At 60.5% G+C, this 18,994-nt stretch overlaps 1 protein-coding gene across 1 annotated transcript in view; it reads right to left on the reverse strand.

Annotated features, from left to right (window-relative positions):
- Positions 1 to 18,994, reverse strand: part of ELMO1 (engulfment and cell motility 1) — a gene marked incomplete in the record, with an annotated part of 179,157 nt that overhangs the window by 124,037 nt on the left and 36,126 nt on the right. The window contains 3 exon segments of the mRNA XM_031951720.1: positions 5,505 to 5,613; positions 8,650 to 8,754; positions 17,352 to 17,376. Of these exon segments, the coding sequence (XP_031807580.1) occupies positions 5,505 to 5,613; positions 8,650 to 8,754; positions 17,352 to 17,376 (239 nt within the window).

An 18,994-nucleotide genomic window follows, 5' to 3' on the forward strand; every position in this document is an offset into this window, starting at 1 on the left:
GCCCGCACAGAGTAACAAGAGGCCGCCCGTTACTGTTTTCTGAGGGTGGGTGGTCTAGGGATTCCCTGGACATGAGCCTTCTGGGAAGAGCTTCACATTTCTAAGGAGAAAAGAGACGGGCCCGTTGTCCACGTGACGCGGCCCAGGCCGGGCCCTCACCATCTATAGAAAGGAGGCTTGTCCAGAAAAGCGTGGGGAAGGACTGGGCCTTTGCCCCTGGGCCACAAGGGATGGTTAACATTCCGGAGCCCCCCATATTGTAATTAGCCCTAAAGGCCATTTGATTAGATAACATATTCACTACTAGTATAATTTACATAATGCTTTACAAGTATCATCAATATGCAGATTGGCAGAGGTAAGGACACTCAGAGATTCAAGGCAAGTGCTCAGGAGGCCATCAGGCCTCCACAGGGAACAAGGAGATCTCAGAGGCAGAAGGGCCAGTAACTAGGGTGAGGCAGTCTGGGCTTTGCCCCACGGTGGGCTCCTACAGGAGTCAGAAGTGACAAAGCTTAGCTTCTAGTGAGAGAGAAATTAGCCAGGGAGGAGGCGTCCCAGGGAGCGCCTGCTTTCTCCTCCTCACAACCGGCCTCCTGCCATAACATGACCTCAGAGTGTCCGGGTCCTAGCCTCCCCCTCAGGCTGGTGTCCAGGCCCCTAATTCTCCCCAACTTTGTTTTGCCCCTGACGCAGAGTGGTTCTTGATGAGCCACCGGGGCCAGTCTCCTCTAGCTCTCACTGGGTTGGGGTTACCCATACGAACATGGCTCCGAAGGCCTTCCTCAGCAATGAGATATAAACTTTGAAGGCCCGACAAAGGTCGGCTGGTCACCCCGCAGCCCAGGCCACTCAGGAAATATTTCACCCTCCTCTCCCCCAGCAATGTTCATGGAAAAAGAGTGAGAAGGGAAAGGAAATGGAGAAAGGGAGAAACGCCTTTTTACTTGCACATTATTGTTCATATCGTAAATGCAGAAAAGCCAGGAAATTCAGCTGGCGTTCCCATAGCAACGAGAGCGATGGGCCTCCTGGCCCACGGAAATTAAGTTATAAAAATTAACGCGGCTTGGAGCCCAAGAAAATGCTTCTCCTCCTCAAGGAAACCCACGGCAAAGGCGATTCTGGCGTGTACCGAGACAGTCTTTCCTGGGGACCAGACCACGAGAAATCGCCTCCTGTGGTCAGCGGGGGAAGGGTTGCCCGGTCCCCTCCCCTCAGCCCGGCCCCAGGCCTGGCCATAACTCAGAGACTGGGCTGATTGATGGGAGGATAAACCTCCACACAGAGAAGGCTGGCTTCTAACCCCATTTATCCGATCCCCTAGGAAAGGGAATTACTTATGTTCTCATTATCACCCGCACAGTCTACACAGCAGGGCTCAGCCACTGCAGCCAGTCCTGGAGGGCGTCCTTTCAAGGGACCGCGGGGGCTTGTGGCAGACCATGGGAGCTTGTGGCAACAGACCATGGGGGCTTGTGATGGTGGACCATGGGGTTCATGGCGGTGCAGCGAAAGGGTTCATGGGAGCGAACCAAGGGGGTTCGTGAAGGACCATGGGAGCTTGTGGCGGCAGACCGAGGGAGTTCATGGTGGCAGACTGAGGGGCCCCCACCATCTCTGCCAGCACAAAGGTGGGGGGCTTTCCCCCCACCCTCTGAAACGGTCAGTGATCAAAGGGGACAAGCTGGGCCCATCCAATTAACAAGCATGGTGCCAGCCCTTTGACTCAAGCTGTTGTTCTAACACAACAGAACAGAGGGGGGCTGCCCAGAAAGCCCTCGTTCCACAAAAGGAGTCTCTGCCACAGAGGGCACCCCCTTCCTGCTGCCCTCCCACAGGCCAGGGTGGTCCCCAAAGGCTGAGGTCACTGAGCTCGGTCCATCCTCCCCGAGTGGCCAATGGTGAGCAGAGAATCTGAACACAGGAGATGGCAAACAGGAGGCTGGGGGGGCAGGGACAGGGCTCACCAGAATGAACCGTGACCTAGTCCCTGCCCTCTGGCAAGAGTTTTCCATCTCTTGGCAGGGGCCGTTTCGGAGGGCTCTGCCTTCCTTATCTCATGCGCTCTTCCCAACAGCCTACAGGGCAGGTGTGATGCAGCACACAGACAAGGAGACAGAGGCTCTGAGAGGCTCAAGGATTTGCTACCAGCAAAAAAGCTGCAGGAGGCTCAACTGCCGGGAGCACAATGGAGGGTGAGAAAACTTCCTCAAAATGAGGGGCGGCTGCCTGCTTTGGAGACCCGGGTCTGTGCGAATTCTCCTTGAATCGGACTGGCTGAGAGGGAGCCCTTCCCCAGCAGTCCCTAGGCCCCGTCCGCATCTCAAAGTCACCATAGACACCGCCTCGGTGTTCTGGAAGGGGCGAGGGGCTTGCTGGGTGGGCTGGGATTCAGGCAGAATTTTGAGCGCTGCTGGTGCCGTGTAGTGGCTTCTCCCCCGGCCTAAGGCGAGCCCCTCGTTTCCTGGGTAAGGAAATGGGGGACCCGGGGAGGGCAGGAGACATTCTCCCTCTGAGAGCCCAGATTGCCACAATTTGCCTATTTAAGCTAGGAAAGGAATGAGAGACGTCCCGGAGGGACGGGAAGTCGGGGAGCTCCGAGTTCAGGCGGGACCCGGGGCTGGCAGCTTCTTGGTGGCCCCCGGCATCTCTCTGAGACCCAGCTACCCAGCGGCCTGTCAGCAAATAAAGTTCCCGTGGCGAGAAACAGACACACCCAATCAGAGCCCAAAGGAGTGAGGTGGAGGATGCCCTGGCCCCGCGGTGCCTGAAGGAGCTTGGGACAGAGCGGGCCTGGGGGCTGCCACACAGGGGCCTCCGTTCTCCGCACGATTCGGCCCCTTTCCCACCTCTGAGCCATCCCGGTCCCCAAACGCTGCCTCTCTATCAGTCACTTCCCAGGCTCGTTCTTGCACATTTCTAAGCAAACACACTCAGTAAGGCAGCAAAGCGAGGGGGAAGCGCCATTGGGCTTTTCCACGCTAGTCCAGTAACTCCCACACAGTGGTACGGATGCCCCGGGTTCGAGGATTTCCACACACATTTTGTATCATGTTCTGTCTAGAGCTAAAAGGGTTCCAGGGGCCTGGGTCGGTTGTGACCCAGCTCTCCTAGACACTGACCACCCCTAGACCTGCGGAGATGGGGGGGATGGTGTTCCTGGAGGAGTAATCAGGGAATCCAGCAGCTCGTGCCTGTCAGGGGCTGGTGCCCTGTGTCCCCCATCTGGCTCCCCAGGGGCCCCCTCCAGGCCCTCCCTCCAGGCCCTCCCTCCAGGCCCCCCATCCAGCTCCCCCGGGCCACTGGGCATCTTGCTCTGGAGCAGCAGGTCCGAGGCCGGCGGTTTCCGGAGCACAGACTGCCCGCTGGCCGTGTGAAGCTGGGGTTGCCTGGCTCGGGGTCACCGGGAGGGAGCGCGCCCTAACACTGCCCGCCGGGGCCTTTCTCCCAGCTCCTGCCTACAAAAGTCTAACTTCCCTCAGCTGTCACAGGCAACAGAGCCCTGGTGAGTGGGGGGAAGAGCCGCGGGAAAAGAAGCGGGCTCCCAGCCGCCTCTGGCTGGGGCTTTAAAAATGGAGGCAAGTGTCACCGTTCCCTAGTGGGTCCAGGACTCGGGGAGAGGCTGAGGCGCTCCTGGGAAAGGGCCTATTCGGGCACTGACTCGCTCAGGAGCAGAGCTCACTCCCAGGGGCTGCCCGACCCCCAGAGGCGCCTTTTGTCCAAGATCACGGAGACGCGCCCCTGGGGCAGTGGTTCTGGGGGGCCGAGGACCGGGGAGGGGGCGCTTGGGAGCTGAGCCCTGCCGGCTGTGGGGGGAGGAGCCTGGGACCCCATTGAGCCGAGGGCGCCTGAAACCGGCGGCAGGGGGATGCAGAGAAGGGAGGGGGGGCTGTGGGAGCCCTTGCACGGGCTCAGGCCCCCGAGGTCCCGGCCTTGTGTGCCCTGGATCCTCCCTGAGGCTCCGGGCCCTCCTGGCCCCTCCCTGAGAATGAGGACGGCCCCGCGCCACAGCGGGTCTCCCCCGGGCTCCCCCGGAGAACGGCCGGCCTCTGGCACCCGGGCACCCTGCGCCCACGTGGCCGTGCCGGCCCCTTCTGCCAGGGACCCCTGCCTGCGGGACACGGAGAAAGCGCGCCTCCGAGGGTGCCGCCCCCGAGGGCGCCAGCTTTGGGAGCACCAGCCTCAGGGGCACCAGCTTCCGGGGCAGCGGCCGGGAGGGGCCGTATTCAGGGACCAGCCGGGCCCCGGCCCACACCCTCGGGGGGGCCCAGTCGGTCCCGGGGCACCCCGGGCAAGCCCCTCCCTCCCCCTATGCACCACGCGCACACGGGCCCTTCCGCGCCCAGAAGGGCCTCTAGCGGTCCCCGCGGGTCCCGCGGCCGGCCGCGGGCGGGGTCCCAGGGAGGCACGGGGCCGGGGGGAGTGGGGCCGCCGCTGCGGGGGGGGGGGAAGTCCGGCCCGGGCGCTGAGCGGGGACCGGCCCGGGGAGGTCACCGGGCCCGCAGCCGGACCACGGCCGGGCCCCAGCTGCCCTGCTCTGCCGCCGTCTGAGGCTCCCTGATGATTCTGGGCCAAAGCGCAGAATCCTGCGGCTGGCCCCGCCCCTGGGAGGCCTCCCTTCCCAGCGCCCCGGCTGCTCCTGGGCTCTAGAGCGGTCCCGGATTCCGCAGGAGCAGGAGAAGCAGCGGCGCCTGTGGGGACGGCGGCCCCAGCCCAAGAGCCAGGTCCTGCGGCCTCCCTGGAAGTCCCCGCAACTGTCCCCCCAAAGCAGGCGCCCCGCAGCGGGCACCGGCTCTCATCGGGGCAGGACAGGCGCCCCGCAGCGGGCACCGCCCTCACCGGGTAGGACAGGCGCCCCGCAGCGGGCACCGGCTCTCATCGGGGCAGGACAGGCGCCCCCCAGCGGGCACCGGCTCTCATCGGGGCAGGACAGGCGCCCCGCAGCGGGCACCGGCTCTCATCGGGGCAGGACAGGCGCCCCGCAGCGGGCACCGGCTCTCATCGGGGCAGGACAGGCGCCCCCCAGTGGGCACCGGCTCATTGGGGCCTGCAGACGCGCCCCGGGACCGGGCGCACAGCGAGCACCGCCTCATCGGGCAGGACAGGGCTCCAGCGGGCACCGCCTCATCGGGCCTGGACGCTTCCGGGACCGGGCCCCAGCGGGCACCGGCCTCACCGGGCAGGACAGGCGCCCCCCAGCGGGCACCGGCTCTCATCGGGGCAGGACAGGCGCCCCCCAGCGGGCACCGGCTCTCATCGGGGCCTGCAGAGGCGCCCCGGGACCGGCGCCCCCCAGCGGGTACAAGCTCCAGCCTCACTTGCTGAGCGCCCAGCCCCCCACGTCTCACAACACTTCTTCCATCTCCTCTGGGAAGCCCCTCCCCAGCTTCATCGAGTCCAGCTCGGCCATCGGGCGCCCCAGAGCGGACACCGGCCTTCCGACCGCCGGCCCAGCCGCCGCCCCCACCCCCACCCCGCCCTCCCAGCCCCGGCGGACTTACGCAGCTCGCCCACTTTCAGGATCTCGCACAGCATCTTGGTGAGCTCGATGCTGCTGCGGCCAAAGGGACACTCGTGCTTGTCCTCCCGGCTGCTGTTCTCCAGGACGATCTGGGGGGGAGAGAAGGGTCAGTCTGGGGGCTCGCGGCTGGGCCGGGACAGAGGGGCCGGGCAGAGGCGGGGGACAGAGCAGGACCTGCCTCCCGGGAGCTCCCGTGGCCCTGGCCCCTCGCGGCCTTCCGCCCCACAGAGGCCCCGTGTCCGGCCACTGTGCTGGGCTTGCACACAGCTTCGTTGGGGGGATTAAATGGCCTCCCGCTCCCCCAGCCCCTCTCAGCTCTGTCCAACTCAGCTGGGCTGAGATGCCCCTCCAAGGCTGAGCCCTGCTCCCGGCCCTGGGCCCCTCCCTGAGGCTCCGGGCCCCTCCCTCAGGCTCAGGGCCCTCCTGTCCCTCCCTGAGCCCTCCTGGCCCTTCCCTGAGGCTCGGGGCCCTCCTGGCCCCACTCCTGCGTTCTCCAACATGTCCAGGCCAGCCCCCAGGCCTGGGCGAAGGGCTTCAGGTGGCCAGGATCTCAGACAGTGAATGATCTCAACAAATAAAGAGCCAGAGACCCAGAGACAAATGAACAAATGAACGGAAGGTGGACACTAGAGAAAAATTAAATAAACCCATGACTGAGTAAATAGGTAGTTGGGTAAATGACTCTATAGATAAATAAACTCCTAGAGGAACAAGTAAACAGATGGACAGAGAGATGAATAAGTGAATCTGAGGAAGAAAAGAGATAACGAATGAGTAAATGAGGAGGGCAATTGGCGGCCTGGGGATTGGGACAAGGGAGGAGAGAGCAGTGGGTGCTGGGAGAACAAAAAATGACCTGCCACAAAGCTTTATTCTCATCATTTACTTCGTTATTAACTTTAATTACAGGCTATGAACTGTCCTGCAATTATAGAGCTTGCGACACTGCCAATTTCCCCCAGGCGTGTGTGAAGTTCTATAAATTAGCGGATGCTCTGCCCCCAATCTGGGTGCAGATTTCCTGAGGGATGTCTAGCTTGGGCCGAGTAGATGCTGGATCATTGAGAGCCCTCCTGGAGGGGAGAGGGGGGAGTTCCACTGGAAGCCTGAGCTTAGCCATTCTAGGTGGGGCACCATCCGGGATGCAGGCTCCTATTCCTGCCCTGCCTAGGGTCCCCTACTCCCCAGTGACAGGCGTCTTCTTGTGGGCTCAGCAGGAGGGGCTCCTGGGCCCCCAAAGCCTGGCCCTCACTTTGGGCGCCCTCAGTCCAGCTCAGCCGGGGCTGCCCCTCCAAGGGGAATAACCTGCCCTCGGCCGATTCAGGGGCCCATTCTTGCCAAGTCCTCAGTGAGGAGCAGCATGGGGCAGAGAGGGTCCATCCCGGCTCAGAGAGGAGGTCCACAGAGACCAAGAAGCCCCAAGTCTGGCCCTCTGAGGAAGGGAGAGGGCGTCCAGCCCTGCCATCCGGAGGCTTCCAGGCCTGGGCCAAAAGTCTCCCAGATGGGGAAGGCCCAAGGGGACCAACGTGGAATGGGCAGACAGGGGAGGGGCCGGCCACTTCCTCCTCCAGCTCCTTTGGCAGGGGAGGAAACTGAGGCAAATGGGAAAGAGATCTATTTGCTCAGGGTCACCCAGCTAGGAAGAGTCTGAAGCTGAACTTGAACTCAGTGCCTCAGCAGGCTGCCTTTGGGCAGGAGGGGGGGAGTGGGAGGGGCCATCCTGGGCCTTGGCGGGCACAGGAAGTGTGGTTGGCTGGGGTCCTGATGGACAGCTGGCTGGAGTGGGGGGAGGGGGAACGAAGCAGACAGATGGCAGTCATTGGTCAGGAGGGTTAGGGTGGGAAGCCGTGATCCCCCCCAGGGGCTCATTCCCTCTTCCCCTCTGCCTTTCAAACCCTCCCCCACCAGGACCCCTCCCCCCACCTTCCAGGGCCGGGCCCATGATTGCAGGGAGCCTGTGGGGCCGCCAGACTGTCAGCTCCTGGAGGGCAGGTCCCCTCAGGCCTTTCTGCATCCCCAGGGCTTAGCACCTAGTAGGTGCCCATTAAATGCTCACTGATTGATCAACCTTCTCCCCTGACCCTCACAACCAATAGGGAGGGCAGGTACTAGAAGGACTTAAGGATGAGGAAAGGACTAGGGGCCAAGGCCTCCAGGCTCCCAGCCGGGCACCAAACCACCAGCCTCCCCAAGGGGCCAGGGGCCCCTGGGGGAGAGGGCCAGGGCACGAGGGAGAGACCCGGCCAGTCCAGCTCCTTCTAGTAGCCAGTTTTTGTCCTGATAAATAAAACAGCGACTGGAAGTGCACCGAGAACCCCTCTTCCCCTCCCCCTTCCCCCACAGACTGGCGGGCAGCCTCATTGGGGGCATTAGATACTGCTACACTGTCCACACAGGAATCGAAAGCCCAGCTAACAGAGCCAGGGGGACTCCCCAGAGGGGCCACTGGCAGCTGGTGCTCCTGGCCTCAAACCCTGTGTGTGTGTGCTGGGCCTGGAGTCCGTAAGGAGCTGGTGGCAATTCTCCGGGAGATGGAGCCACCAAAGCTGTGTCCCGGGCGGGCTCCCGGCCCATCCCCATTTCTCAGGGATCCCGGGCTCCAGGACCCCCACGTTTCCAGATTGCCACATGCCCAGTCCGGAGAGGGCCAGCTGTACTCTGCCTTCAGCTGAGGCACAGGAGGCCCTTTGCTGGGAGGAAGGGGGGGTCCCAGGGAACCAAACACGGGCCTCGGGGCTGCGGAGGCCATCAGAAGGAGCTGGAGGCTGTCCCTCCAGAATTCTGTTTCCCAACCTCCCTGAGGAGAAAGGGAGAGATTCTGGCCCAGGAACCCATCTGTAGGCTCTTTGCTATGGAGACCAGAGAAAACCAAGCAAAGAGCAGACGCTCCTTGAGAGAGGGACCCCTTTGTTCCTGCCTCAGTCCTTGTCCCCACAGCAGGCTCTCCACAGAGCTTTAGTCACATGAGAAGAGCCACCAGGTGAGTCCTGCTGCTCATTCGTGCCCCTGAGCGCTCTTTATTCTGAGGAATAACTGACAAGGAGCAAAACCTCTGAATTCCGGCTTTGAGGGCAGTTCGTCAGACCCCGGGCCGCCTATGGTACCCAGAAGGGGCGGACACTTACCCGGATGTACGCGTCTTGGTGGTGTTTGGCGAAGTAGAGCATGTTGTCGAGGGCCAGCATCCCCGGGGGAGTCTGCGTGAAGTCCATGGCTGGGTTCACGTGGTTCTGGGGAGAGCCGGGAGAGCAACGTGTCAGTCACACAGAACCGTGAAGAAACAGTCAATGGGGAGATGGTGGAGAGAGGGGAGGAAGGAGAAAACGCAACAGCAGAGGTCAAACATGCGGGTTTAAGATGCCCTGGGACAAAATTCCAGCTTAGGAGAAGGGAACTCAGCATGGGGATAAGGACCGAGAAAGGCCTTTACAGGCCAGAAAGTTCAGTTCAGAGAGAAACTGGAGCAGTGAATGATGATGGTAGGAGGCAGGATCTCAATGCCCGGCCTGACTCCAGGTCGGTCTGTGCTCCAGACACCTTCCTAAATTACAAACAGAACTATATTGGTCTTAAGAACGGAGAGTGGAAAGCCTGTTGAAATAAGGTAAAGATAAACTGTCAAAAGAGACCTTTTAAGGAAAATTTGGATAGATAATAAAAAATTTAGAATAGAAACTAGAAAACACTAGGAAAGTAGTAGACACTAGGAAAAAAACCAACTCAACATGGTGGGAAAAGAACTTAAAAATGCAATGCTATAATAAGACATATAAAAGCAAAATCCGAAGATTAAAAAATAGGAAGAAAACATAACTACATTTATTCTCAAAAGTACTAAACTAAGAAACAAGAGAAACACAGATAACTTTAAAATCATTGTGTTCTCCAAGAAAGTATAATTAAATAAAAAGCTTGGGCACACATTATACACATTCTAAGAAATCACAGAAGAAAACTATCCAAAGCTACTGGAACCTGCAGATGGATTGAAAGAAGCTAAAACAAACTCCAAATGTAATACTCCAAGAAATGTCATTGTCAAACTCCAGAGCGTCTGTGTCCAAGGAAAAGTATGACCAGCAGGAAACGTACTGGGTAGTGAGGAACCCCATTCAGACTTATATAATATTGTGCAGTTATTATGAGAAAGGAAAGGAAAGAATAGGAAAAATACATAAACCAAAAAGCAAAGTGGCAATTTCCAATTCTTTTTGTGCAAAGAATCACAAGTGAAAATAATTTCTGCAAGGAGAAACAGAAGACAGGAGAAAGTGACAGAGATAAATGGATTTGGGGACTTGGATGGCTAAATGAAGATCACATGCATAAGTCCTGGGGGGGAGCGGGGAGACACTGTGTGGCTTTGAAAACTGCCCCTTTCTAAGGGTCGGTGGAGGAAGACAGACTGACCTGGATGGGGGGTGGGCACTGAGATCAAGGAGAAGGAACAGGGAAGGGGGGATGGCAGAGCCTCTCGTGCCCTACTGAGACACCGTCTACAGGGGGAAAAGCAGAAAAACAATGCATGCATCCTATTTTAATTTCCCTTCCAGTCAGAAAACTAAATAATTTAATTTCACAGAGTCTCTTTGAAGGAGCGCCTAGTTAATTATCAGCTCGCCCCGATGCCTCGGTGGAGGGATCAGCCTACAGAGCAGCATCTTTTATGGAGACATAAAAAGCAGAAACACCATTTTCTGGGGCAGACTCAATCTGCGCTCTTGCTTCAGGCAAGAAAAAAAGAAAGGATCAGAATGTTGTTTCTTTCCTCGGTTTCCCGGAACTTTGGCTGGTACCACAGTCCATTCTATAGCACCTACTATGTACCAGACCCTGGGCTGGGCCCTTTACAATTCCGTCTCATTTAATCTCACCCTGAGGGAAGTGTGATTATTATTCTTTTTTTTGACAGATGAGGAAACTGAGGCAGACAGCAGTGACTCAGCCAGAGTCCTACAGCCAGCATCTGAGGGGGTGCCCGCTGCACCCCCAGATGCCCTAGCCTGAGCATTCTCTCTCTCAGGCTCTGACTCCACAGAAGTCAGACAGCCCTGTTGTGCAGGGCTCCTTGGTCAGCTTGGAGGATGGACGGCATCCTCCCACATCCTGCCCTTCTTCTCTGAACGACTGTCAACAAGGAAATCCTCCTAGGGCCATACATTGTGATCGGCCGGGCCCTCGTTCTGCCACCTGCAGACCCAGGAGCCAAGCGGCGGTTTGACGGGAAGCCAGATTGCCCCCCCCCCAACCCCTGAGATGCAGCATCCCAAGTTTCCAGCATGGGGAAGCCCTCCTTGACTAAGACATCCAGTGTCCAGGAAATAGCTCCCAGGCCCCCTGCCTCGAATTCTGGGATTCCAGCCCTTAGGGCAGCCCTGCCCCCCACCCAAGTCATCCGTGGGTCCCAAAACTTAGGATCCCAAAGAAAACACAGATGCTAACCCATGTCTCGCTGGAGCCAGAGCCAGGGCTGTTTTTCTGTTGAACATTTTATGGTTATGACTGCCTTGCCCTGAGAAGGTGCCCAGTAAACATCCAGTGAGTGAGTGAAGGGTGCCCGGGGCCCTTGATCCTCCCTGCCGCAAAACCTGCCGTGGGGCTCCAAGCAGAGGGCGACCTCCTCGAGGGCAGGTGCTGCCTCGAACCCAAGCCCTTGGCTCTGGCACCTAGTAGGCACTTAATAAATGCTCCCTTCATCTGCTGACAGAGCTGCCAACGAAGTCACTCCATCAGCATTTATTAATCACTACTGGGTGCCAGATACTATTCTATGAAAAAGGTGAAGATGAAACCATCTGCTTTCAGAGAACAAATGGGTTTTCCTTCTTAAATTTTAATGAGGGAAAGCATTTGCATTGAATTCCAACTGATGGGCTGAGCGTGTGCCTAGAATTCAATATCAGGAAAACGAGTTGTCCCCATCAGGCCGATAATGATTCCTGTATTTCATTCCTTCGGGAATTCTGGGAAGCAAGACCAAGGCCAGGGAGTACGGCTGGGGAATAAAGGGAGGCAAAGTCTAAGCCAGCCACCAAAAAGTGGATGGGACAGATTAGAGACGCCCAAGGGGACCGTGGAGGATCCGAGGGGGCCCAGAGGCAAGAAGGCCTGAGTCCAGATGCAGCCTCCCACAATTCCTGGCTGGCTAATCCCTCACCCTCTGCCCCGACTATGAAACGGGGATAATGGCACTTGGTTGTTGTAAGGATCAAATGAAATGATCATCACCAAGTGCACAGCGCATAGTAGGTGCTTTATCAGCACTTATTCTGCTGGGCCTTCTGGGTCCAAAGGAGCCCAGACTCTCTCACTGGCGTTCCGGACCCAATCCGCTGCTCCCAAGGCCTCTGGAGCATCCAGGCCCTCGGTCGCAGGGCTCCCTGAGAACTCTAAGCCGGGAAAGGGGGCACCCAAGCAGAAAGCCAAGTGCAGCTACCTGGAGACGGCCTCGTGGCCCCCAGAGGATCTGTGCCGGCAGCCTGACAGTCACCTCATGCATTATGGAGCTCCACATTGCTCCCATCAAGGGCAGGCTGGGCCAAAAAGGAATATGCAAATGAGCATTTAGCTATGCTAATGCATTCATACTGATTACTGCATCTTTTCCTGGACTCCAGTCCTTTGTGAAAGAGAATAAAAAGTTATTTTGAACAATGCAAAGGCTGAAGGATCTTCAAGGAGCCTCTCTGCATTTTGGGGTAAGTCTCGGAGGATGAGGTCAGGAACAAGGATGGGACTGAACGGGGCTGATGGGACTAAGTCTTTCTCAGTGTTGTCGCATGATCCCTGTTCCCAGAGCTGGGAGATGGGTCCAGGAGGGACCCTGGGGGCGGGGTCACATGATCTCTGGAGGGATGAGCCTTGAACCCCGGGATGCAGGAAGAAGTGACATGACCAGTGAGAGGCGTCCAACACTGGTGACCATTGGCCAAGGATGGTGACGTCCTCTTAGTCTATCCAGTGCGAAGGCTCCCAGAACAGACTCCAGGAGAATCCGGCTCATGGGCAGTGCCCGGTTATGTAAGCTCAGGCTGCCCAAGTTGCCTTGGCTCAGTGACCGCACCTCTCAGCCTCAGTTTCCCCATGTGTAAAAAGAGAAGGGTGGGCTATGTCACATCTAAGAACGGGGCCTTTTAATCCCTTAAAAGGGTGGGCTTGGGCTCCTTAGACCTGGTGCCTTGGTGCCTCAGTGGTCCCCCAGCTCCTCTGGTTTGAGGTAGCGATCTCCGAAGAGCCGCAGGGTGCTCTGCAGGGGAACCAGGGCTGGCCAAGCTGCACCCATGGGGCCTGGGATAGTCCCAGGATGGGGCCCTTGGGCCACCTTGTCCGGAAGAGAGATCGGGGCATGGGGGCAGAGCCGGGAGCCCTTCTCCTCCCCATACCAGCTGCTAGGGAGCAGCTCCCCGACCTTCAGACTCACTTAAGGGTCCTGGGCTCAGAGCTGGGTATTCACACCCGAGGGGCATTCTGCCATTTGTCACGGGGGCATCTGCAAGGCAGCGGCCTGTGGCATTTGAAGGAATGGGTGTCTCAGCTTAGCGGGGCTGGGGCATCGGGGAGGCTGCTGGGACGGGAAAGAAGCCCCAGAGTGCCCTGAGCGTGGCGGGCTCAGCAGGGCAGGGCAGGGGCAGCAGTCTCTCCTCGGGCCCCCAGCATTTCCCTCACGCTTCTGGGGGCTGGGCTGGGGCTGTAGACGCTCAGAGAGGTGATGATCCTGCCAGCTTTGTGCCACTGTGCCAGCCAGCAGCCCCACCAGTTCCAAAAAATGGAAGGTGGCAGCTGGGCAGGGGCCCCGGTGCTGGCCATGGTCACCCGGTGCCGGGAAAAGAAGCCCCACCCTGACTGAAGGATGTGTGTGAACACAGACCCGGGTGGGGGGGGGGGAAACAGAAATCCTGGGCCACTGGAACTCATTGGAAGTGTGGGGAAGCAGCTGGGAGCCCCTGGGTACAAAGCAACAAGTGAAATTTTGGTCCGGGCCGGGTAGGCAGCTAATAAAGCTTTCCCCAACCTTCCCCTCCCCCCAAGGTCCCCCAGAAGAGGAGTTAAAGCCCAGCTGTACCCCACTGTCCCGGCGACCCCGCTGCCCCGGGCCCAACAAAGGTTTTTCGGCATCCTGCCCATCTCGCCCCTTTGTAAGCTTGGAGGTGGGAGAATCATCCCAAAATGGCTCCGGGGTGTGGGTGATTGGGTCCCTCCCAGGGCCCCAGTTCAGTGTGGGGAGAACCCCACCTGAGCCCACCAGAGGGGCCCGGCGCCGTTTGGAAGCGGGGCTGAAAAGGCAACGGCTGTCACCCACCCCTCCAGGGGCTCCGGGGGTCTGGGGAGGGGATGCTGCAGAGGGAGCCCTGCCCCCCACCAAGCCAGAAAGGCTCCCTCCCCATCTGGGCTCACTCAAAGGACCCTTCAGAGGAACCCACTGCAGCTCCTTGTGGGGATTATGAGGAGAAGGAAGATTTGGAGAGGGAGAAGGTTGTGGAGGAGGGGCTTGGGGGAGGAAGGGGGAAGGAGGAAGTTGGGGGAGGAAGATTTGGGGGAGGAGGAGAAAGATTTGGGGGAGGAGAAGGAGCCAGATCGTCCTTGGAGAGGGCGACCCCCGGGATTGGGCCCTTTCCTGTCAATTGGGTCCAACAAGATTTCAAAACTTCCCGGCTCTTCTCAAGTCCGTTAACACTCCCAACCCCAGTAACAGGGCCCGGGCAGCTGGGGGTCGTCCGACCCCCTTGGGGTCCTGCCAGGTGGGCCCTAAGAGCACCAGGCTAATGGCTGCTGAGGAAGGCCCCTGGGAACATGGTGCTCCTGGGCCCAGGGAGGAAGGCGGGGACCAGCAGGCTCTCCACGGCTGTCGGAAATGGAGGGCAGAGCCCGGGAAGGGCTGGACCGGGAGCCGGCTTTGGGACGCGGCCCCAGACCCCGAGCCGCCCAGCCAGAGCGCCAGCTCGGCCACGCCCGTCCAGGTCGGGCCAAGGGCTGGGCACCCTCCCCAGCAGGTGCCCCGGGCACAAGGGCCGTGCCCCCGGCTGCGCCTGCCCAGGGGGTCTGAGGGCCCTGGGCCGGGCAGAGCTTAAATCCCCCAAAGATGTTCCACCGTGGCCGCAGGCCCCACCCCCACCCCCCCAGCCTCTGCTCATGCACTGAGAAAGTGCCAGGGCCTTCATTGCTGTTAATATGTAATTGCCCAATGGGATGTTAATGGGATAACGGACTAATGCTCGAGGCATGAACACAGAATGGGGAGCTGGGGCTCCCGCTAACAGAACCACCATCATGGGCACAAAGGCCTGCTCTGAACATATAGTGACGTCCTTGTGCCACATTAATGCCGGACCCGGGAAGGGCGACGCTTTTGTGAGTGTTTCTATACCAGGGACGGGATCAAAGCGGAATGATGCCGCCATGAGATGGCATCCTTCTCTCCCACAATTCCCTCGGGGTGGGTTTAATCCTGGTGGGCGTGCGGGGCCTTGCCCCTTCTCGGCTTCCCCTCTGCCCCTTCCCTTCTCACGGACGGTGAGGGGCCGGGCCCTGTGCGGGGGGGGGGTGGGGGAAGTGGGGCACAACCTGGTATGTTCACCTTTTTGTGGTTTGCTCGCTTTTTGTTTTCTTTCTCATTTTCCCCTTTTAACCTGCTTTTTTTCGTGTAGCTTATTGTGGGAATATGACCCGGAGAATGGTTCGTATTTAGCCCGTACCTGCTCACTGGCCTCCAGGGCCCGGGGCCCAAACCTCGGAACCAGGGTGGGGCAAAACTGAAAATCATCTTGCCACTGAAAAATATTTAAATTAAATTTTCCACTGAAAATTTTCAAACCCAAAAGCGTTTTAAATTTAAAAATCGAGGCTCGGGGACCAAAAGGTTTACCTTCTGGCCTGGGGGGCCGGGACGTTTGTCCCGGAATGCCCCTCTTAGCCCCCTTCCCCAGGTCCCCCCCTTCCATGGCTCCCAGCCTCTGGGCTGGGGCCCCTTTCCTCTTTCCCCCACATCCCCTGCTCCTGCTGGGTCCCAACCCGCCTCCCCTGGCCCCGACTCTGGCCCCTCCCTCCCCATCCCTCCCTGGGGTCACCGGTCCTCCCCAAGCCTCGCCCCCTGCCTGCCGTGCCCCCCCCCCCGGAGCCCAGTGCCGGGCCAGCTTTGGTGCAGCCCCCGCCTCCCCCCCCAGGTGGTTCCTGCTTCCTAGTTCAGATGGGCTGGCTGTCTCCCCACGTGGAACTGGGGCCCTGAGATCGGGGGCCGTTTCATGTCTGCATCTGGAGCCCTCACCCCCGGCACAATGCTTGGCCCTGGGAGTGGCCCCCGGCCTTTCTGGGGCTTCCCGCCTGCCCGGCCTGGGGTCCCGGAGCCTTCAGCCGGGACGCTGCTTCAGACGCTGACCCTTCTGACGGCCACTTCGGGCCTGACCCCCCACGCCTCAGTTTCCCTCTGATGAGCAAGAGGCTGACGGGGAAGGGGCCTGGCTCTGGGTCTGTTATCCATGCCCCATGCCCAGCGGGGCTTTTGTGCCTCAGTTTCTTCATCTGTACAATGGGGGGTTGGACGAGATGGGGTCCTCGTGGCTCAGGGCTCTGCCCAAAGGGGACGTTCACTGCTCGAATCAGGGCAGGGGATGAGGCAGTGACGTGTTGGGACCCCCTGGGAAGCAGCGGGGAGGGCGGGGAGAGCCCCTCCCCCTCCTCGCAGGGATCCAGCCCGTCCCCTGGTCCTGCCCAGGGCCAGCCTGGGAACCTTGGCGCTCACATGTATGCCAGGAGTGCCCCCTGGGCCCCAGGTGACATGGGGGAAGATGGGGACAGGGGTCGTATAAATTCAATTTGGTCCCCAAACCCCTGAGCAGACCCGGCCGGGGGGCGGGGGGGACCACCCCGTGCCCTTCCCCAAGTCGCTCCTCTGCAGACTCAGGGCTCCCCTTCCAGGGGCCCCCAAAGGGGCAGGGCGGCAGGCGGGGCCCTCCCAACGCCTCCCCCTCCGGCGCGCCCCCCTGGGAAAGAAGGGACCCCCTTCCCATGACTCGGGTCTGGGTGGGGGCGCCTTAGAGGAATGGCACCCACCCCAGCAATCAAAGCCGAGGGGCGTCCGGGAGGAGGAGGCTTGGGGGTGAGGGCCCCGAGGCTCCTCTCCTACACGGGTCTAGTGCTCCCTGCTCAGGCCCCAAAGCCCTCCTTCCTCCCAGCTCACGGGGCTGCTCAGGAGAAAATCCACCAAAGGGGCCCTCAAGCCCGGCCTGTTCTCGGCCTCAGAAACGTGGGGGTCCCTGCAGAGCCCAGAGGGGGCCGCGGGCAGGAAGCGGGGAGACGGGGGCTGCGATCAAGCTGAAAAGGAGACTGTGGGGCGCGCCTCAGCCCGAAAAGGATTTTTGGGGAACCATCCTCACCACCATCCTCACCATCCTCACCATCCTCATCACCACCCTCCCCACCGTCCCCGTCTTCCTTCCCCGGGCCCAGCTCTGTGGGGAGTTCCCGCTCCCTCACACCCCAGGGGTTACTTGAGGCCCTGAGAGGGTCAGGGCTCTGCCCCGAGGGCCAGGAGGGCCGGAGGCTCCTCCCTCCGCGGGGAGAACACGGGCTCTTGTGACCCCCAGAGTCTCCTGGCCTGGGGCAGGACCTGGGCAGCCAGAGCCAGGGGGGCTGCTCACCCGGGCCCAGCGGCGGGGCCCCCCTCGGTCCCCAGGCCTGTTGGCCCCCTCCCAAAAGCTCCTGCGCCCGCCTCAGCCGGAGGATCTTTCCTTCACCGAAACCAGCCGTTGGCCAAAGCCCAGAGAGGGACCCAGAGGAGGCCCCAGAGAGGCCCAAAGACCAGGGAGGGCCCGGGGGCCGCCCAGACACTCACAATGAAGCCGAGCTTCTTGTAGTCCCTGCATGGACTTGCGCCTTCTCCCCGCTGGCTGGGCTCCCCCTCGGCGATGCGCCTCCTTCGAAGTGATGTCCCTCTGGGCCTGTGGCGGGGGAGGAGGGGGAGAACCGTCGGTGCTTCCGCGCCAAGGCCAGTGCCCAGGGCCCCATAAAGGGCAAACTGGGGGGGAGGGATGAAGCGGCTCAGCGGGGGTCGGGCTAAAAGCAGGGCTCCTGGGCGGGGGTGGCCAGCGGGGCCACCCGGCTCCCCTGCTGGCTCGAGGGTTCGGCCCACGTGCCTCATTCTGATTGATGGGACTGGTGGCCCAGAGTGACCGCCCCCCCTTCTCTGGGCCCTGTTAAGCACCTACTATGTGCCAGATGAACAGGCACTGCCGCAGGTGTGGTCACAGATACAGGGACTGACCAATAAGCCCATTCCTGAATCCAGTCAGTCTATCAGCATTGATTAAGCACCTACTGTGTGCCAGATGCACAAGCAAGGCTCCAAAAAGGAGGAGACAACCTCTCTGACCAGATGGTCACAGGTCAAGGTCAGAGAAAAGGGAGACTCCCAAGAGAGGGGAGGCAAAGGTAGATCCTATCAGCCCAGAAAGTTTGGGGGGCCCTGGGTCAGGAGGGGGGCCCCGTGCTCCCTCTCCCAGACTCCTCGGATCAGAGGCTTGCCCGCAGCCCTGCGTCCTGCAGGCCGGGCCCTCACCTGATCCTGCGGGTCCATTTTGGTCATCATTCTGTCCTCCAGGAGGTTAAAGGTCAGGCCCGCTTAACTGTGGGCCACTGTTGTTGTTGTTTGGGCCCGGATGGCGTGCCCTTTTGGGCGGGGCGCAAAATCAGAAACCCAGGGCTTTTCCCCCAACTTCCGGCAAATGAGGGGGACCCGGGAGCCTCTGCAGGGGGTGGGAGGCTGGCAAGGGGCCCCGAGGCCCCTCCTCCCTCCTCCGAGCTCCTCCCTCATGCATCTCTCTGCCCCCACTTCTGGCACGCGCCGGCCCCCTCCTGCCTACATTAGGCCGCCTCCCGCTCCATCCGTCCCTGCGGGGGCCCCGCGGCGCCGATACTTTTGGACCCAGGGGCCCGTCCCGTCCTGGCCCCCGGGGCAGAAGCCCGGGCACCCTGGTCGGGGACCCCCCCTTCTCGGGAGTGGGGCGGGGCGGGGCCCGGGGAGGACTCACCATCGGATGAGGGGCCGGGAGCTGCTTCTGAGCAAATTTCCATTCCTGCACCACAAAAGGAGCTGAGGCTTCATGGGGGCGGGGTGGGGTGAGAGGGGGCGGGGAGGGCAGGGGGAGAGGGTGGGGTGAGGGGCAAGTGAAGGGCAGGGGGCCGGGTGGGGGGGGCCTTGGGAGGAGGCCCTTGGGTGCCCTTCCTTGGGCAAGGAGCTTCATGGGGTGAGGGGGGGGGCCTGGGGGAAGCAGTGGATGGGTCTCAGTAAACCCCACAGGGGGAGGTGGGGAGGGGGAAGCTGAGGAGTCTGAGTGCCCCCATCACTGTCTTGCCACAGGATGTCTGGGGGCCTCGGGCTTCCTCCCGTCCCCCTTCCTTCCCCTCCTCACTCTTCCTCATGAAGTCACCCCCCCCACCGGCCCCCAGACCGGCCGGCGATCCTGCAGCCCAGTGACC

The sequence above is a fragment of the Sarcophilus harrisii genome, chromosome 1 (genome assembly GCF_902635505.1).
Source record: "Sarcophilus harrisii chromosome 1, mSarHar1.11, whole genome shotgun sequence".
NCBI classification, from domain to species: Eukaryota; Metazoa; Chordata; class Mammalia; order Dasyuromorphia; family Dasyuridae; genus Sarcophilus; species Sarcophilus harrisii.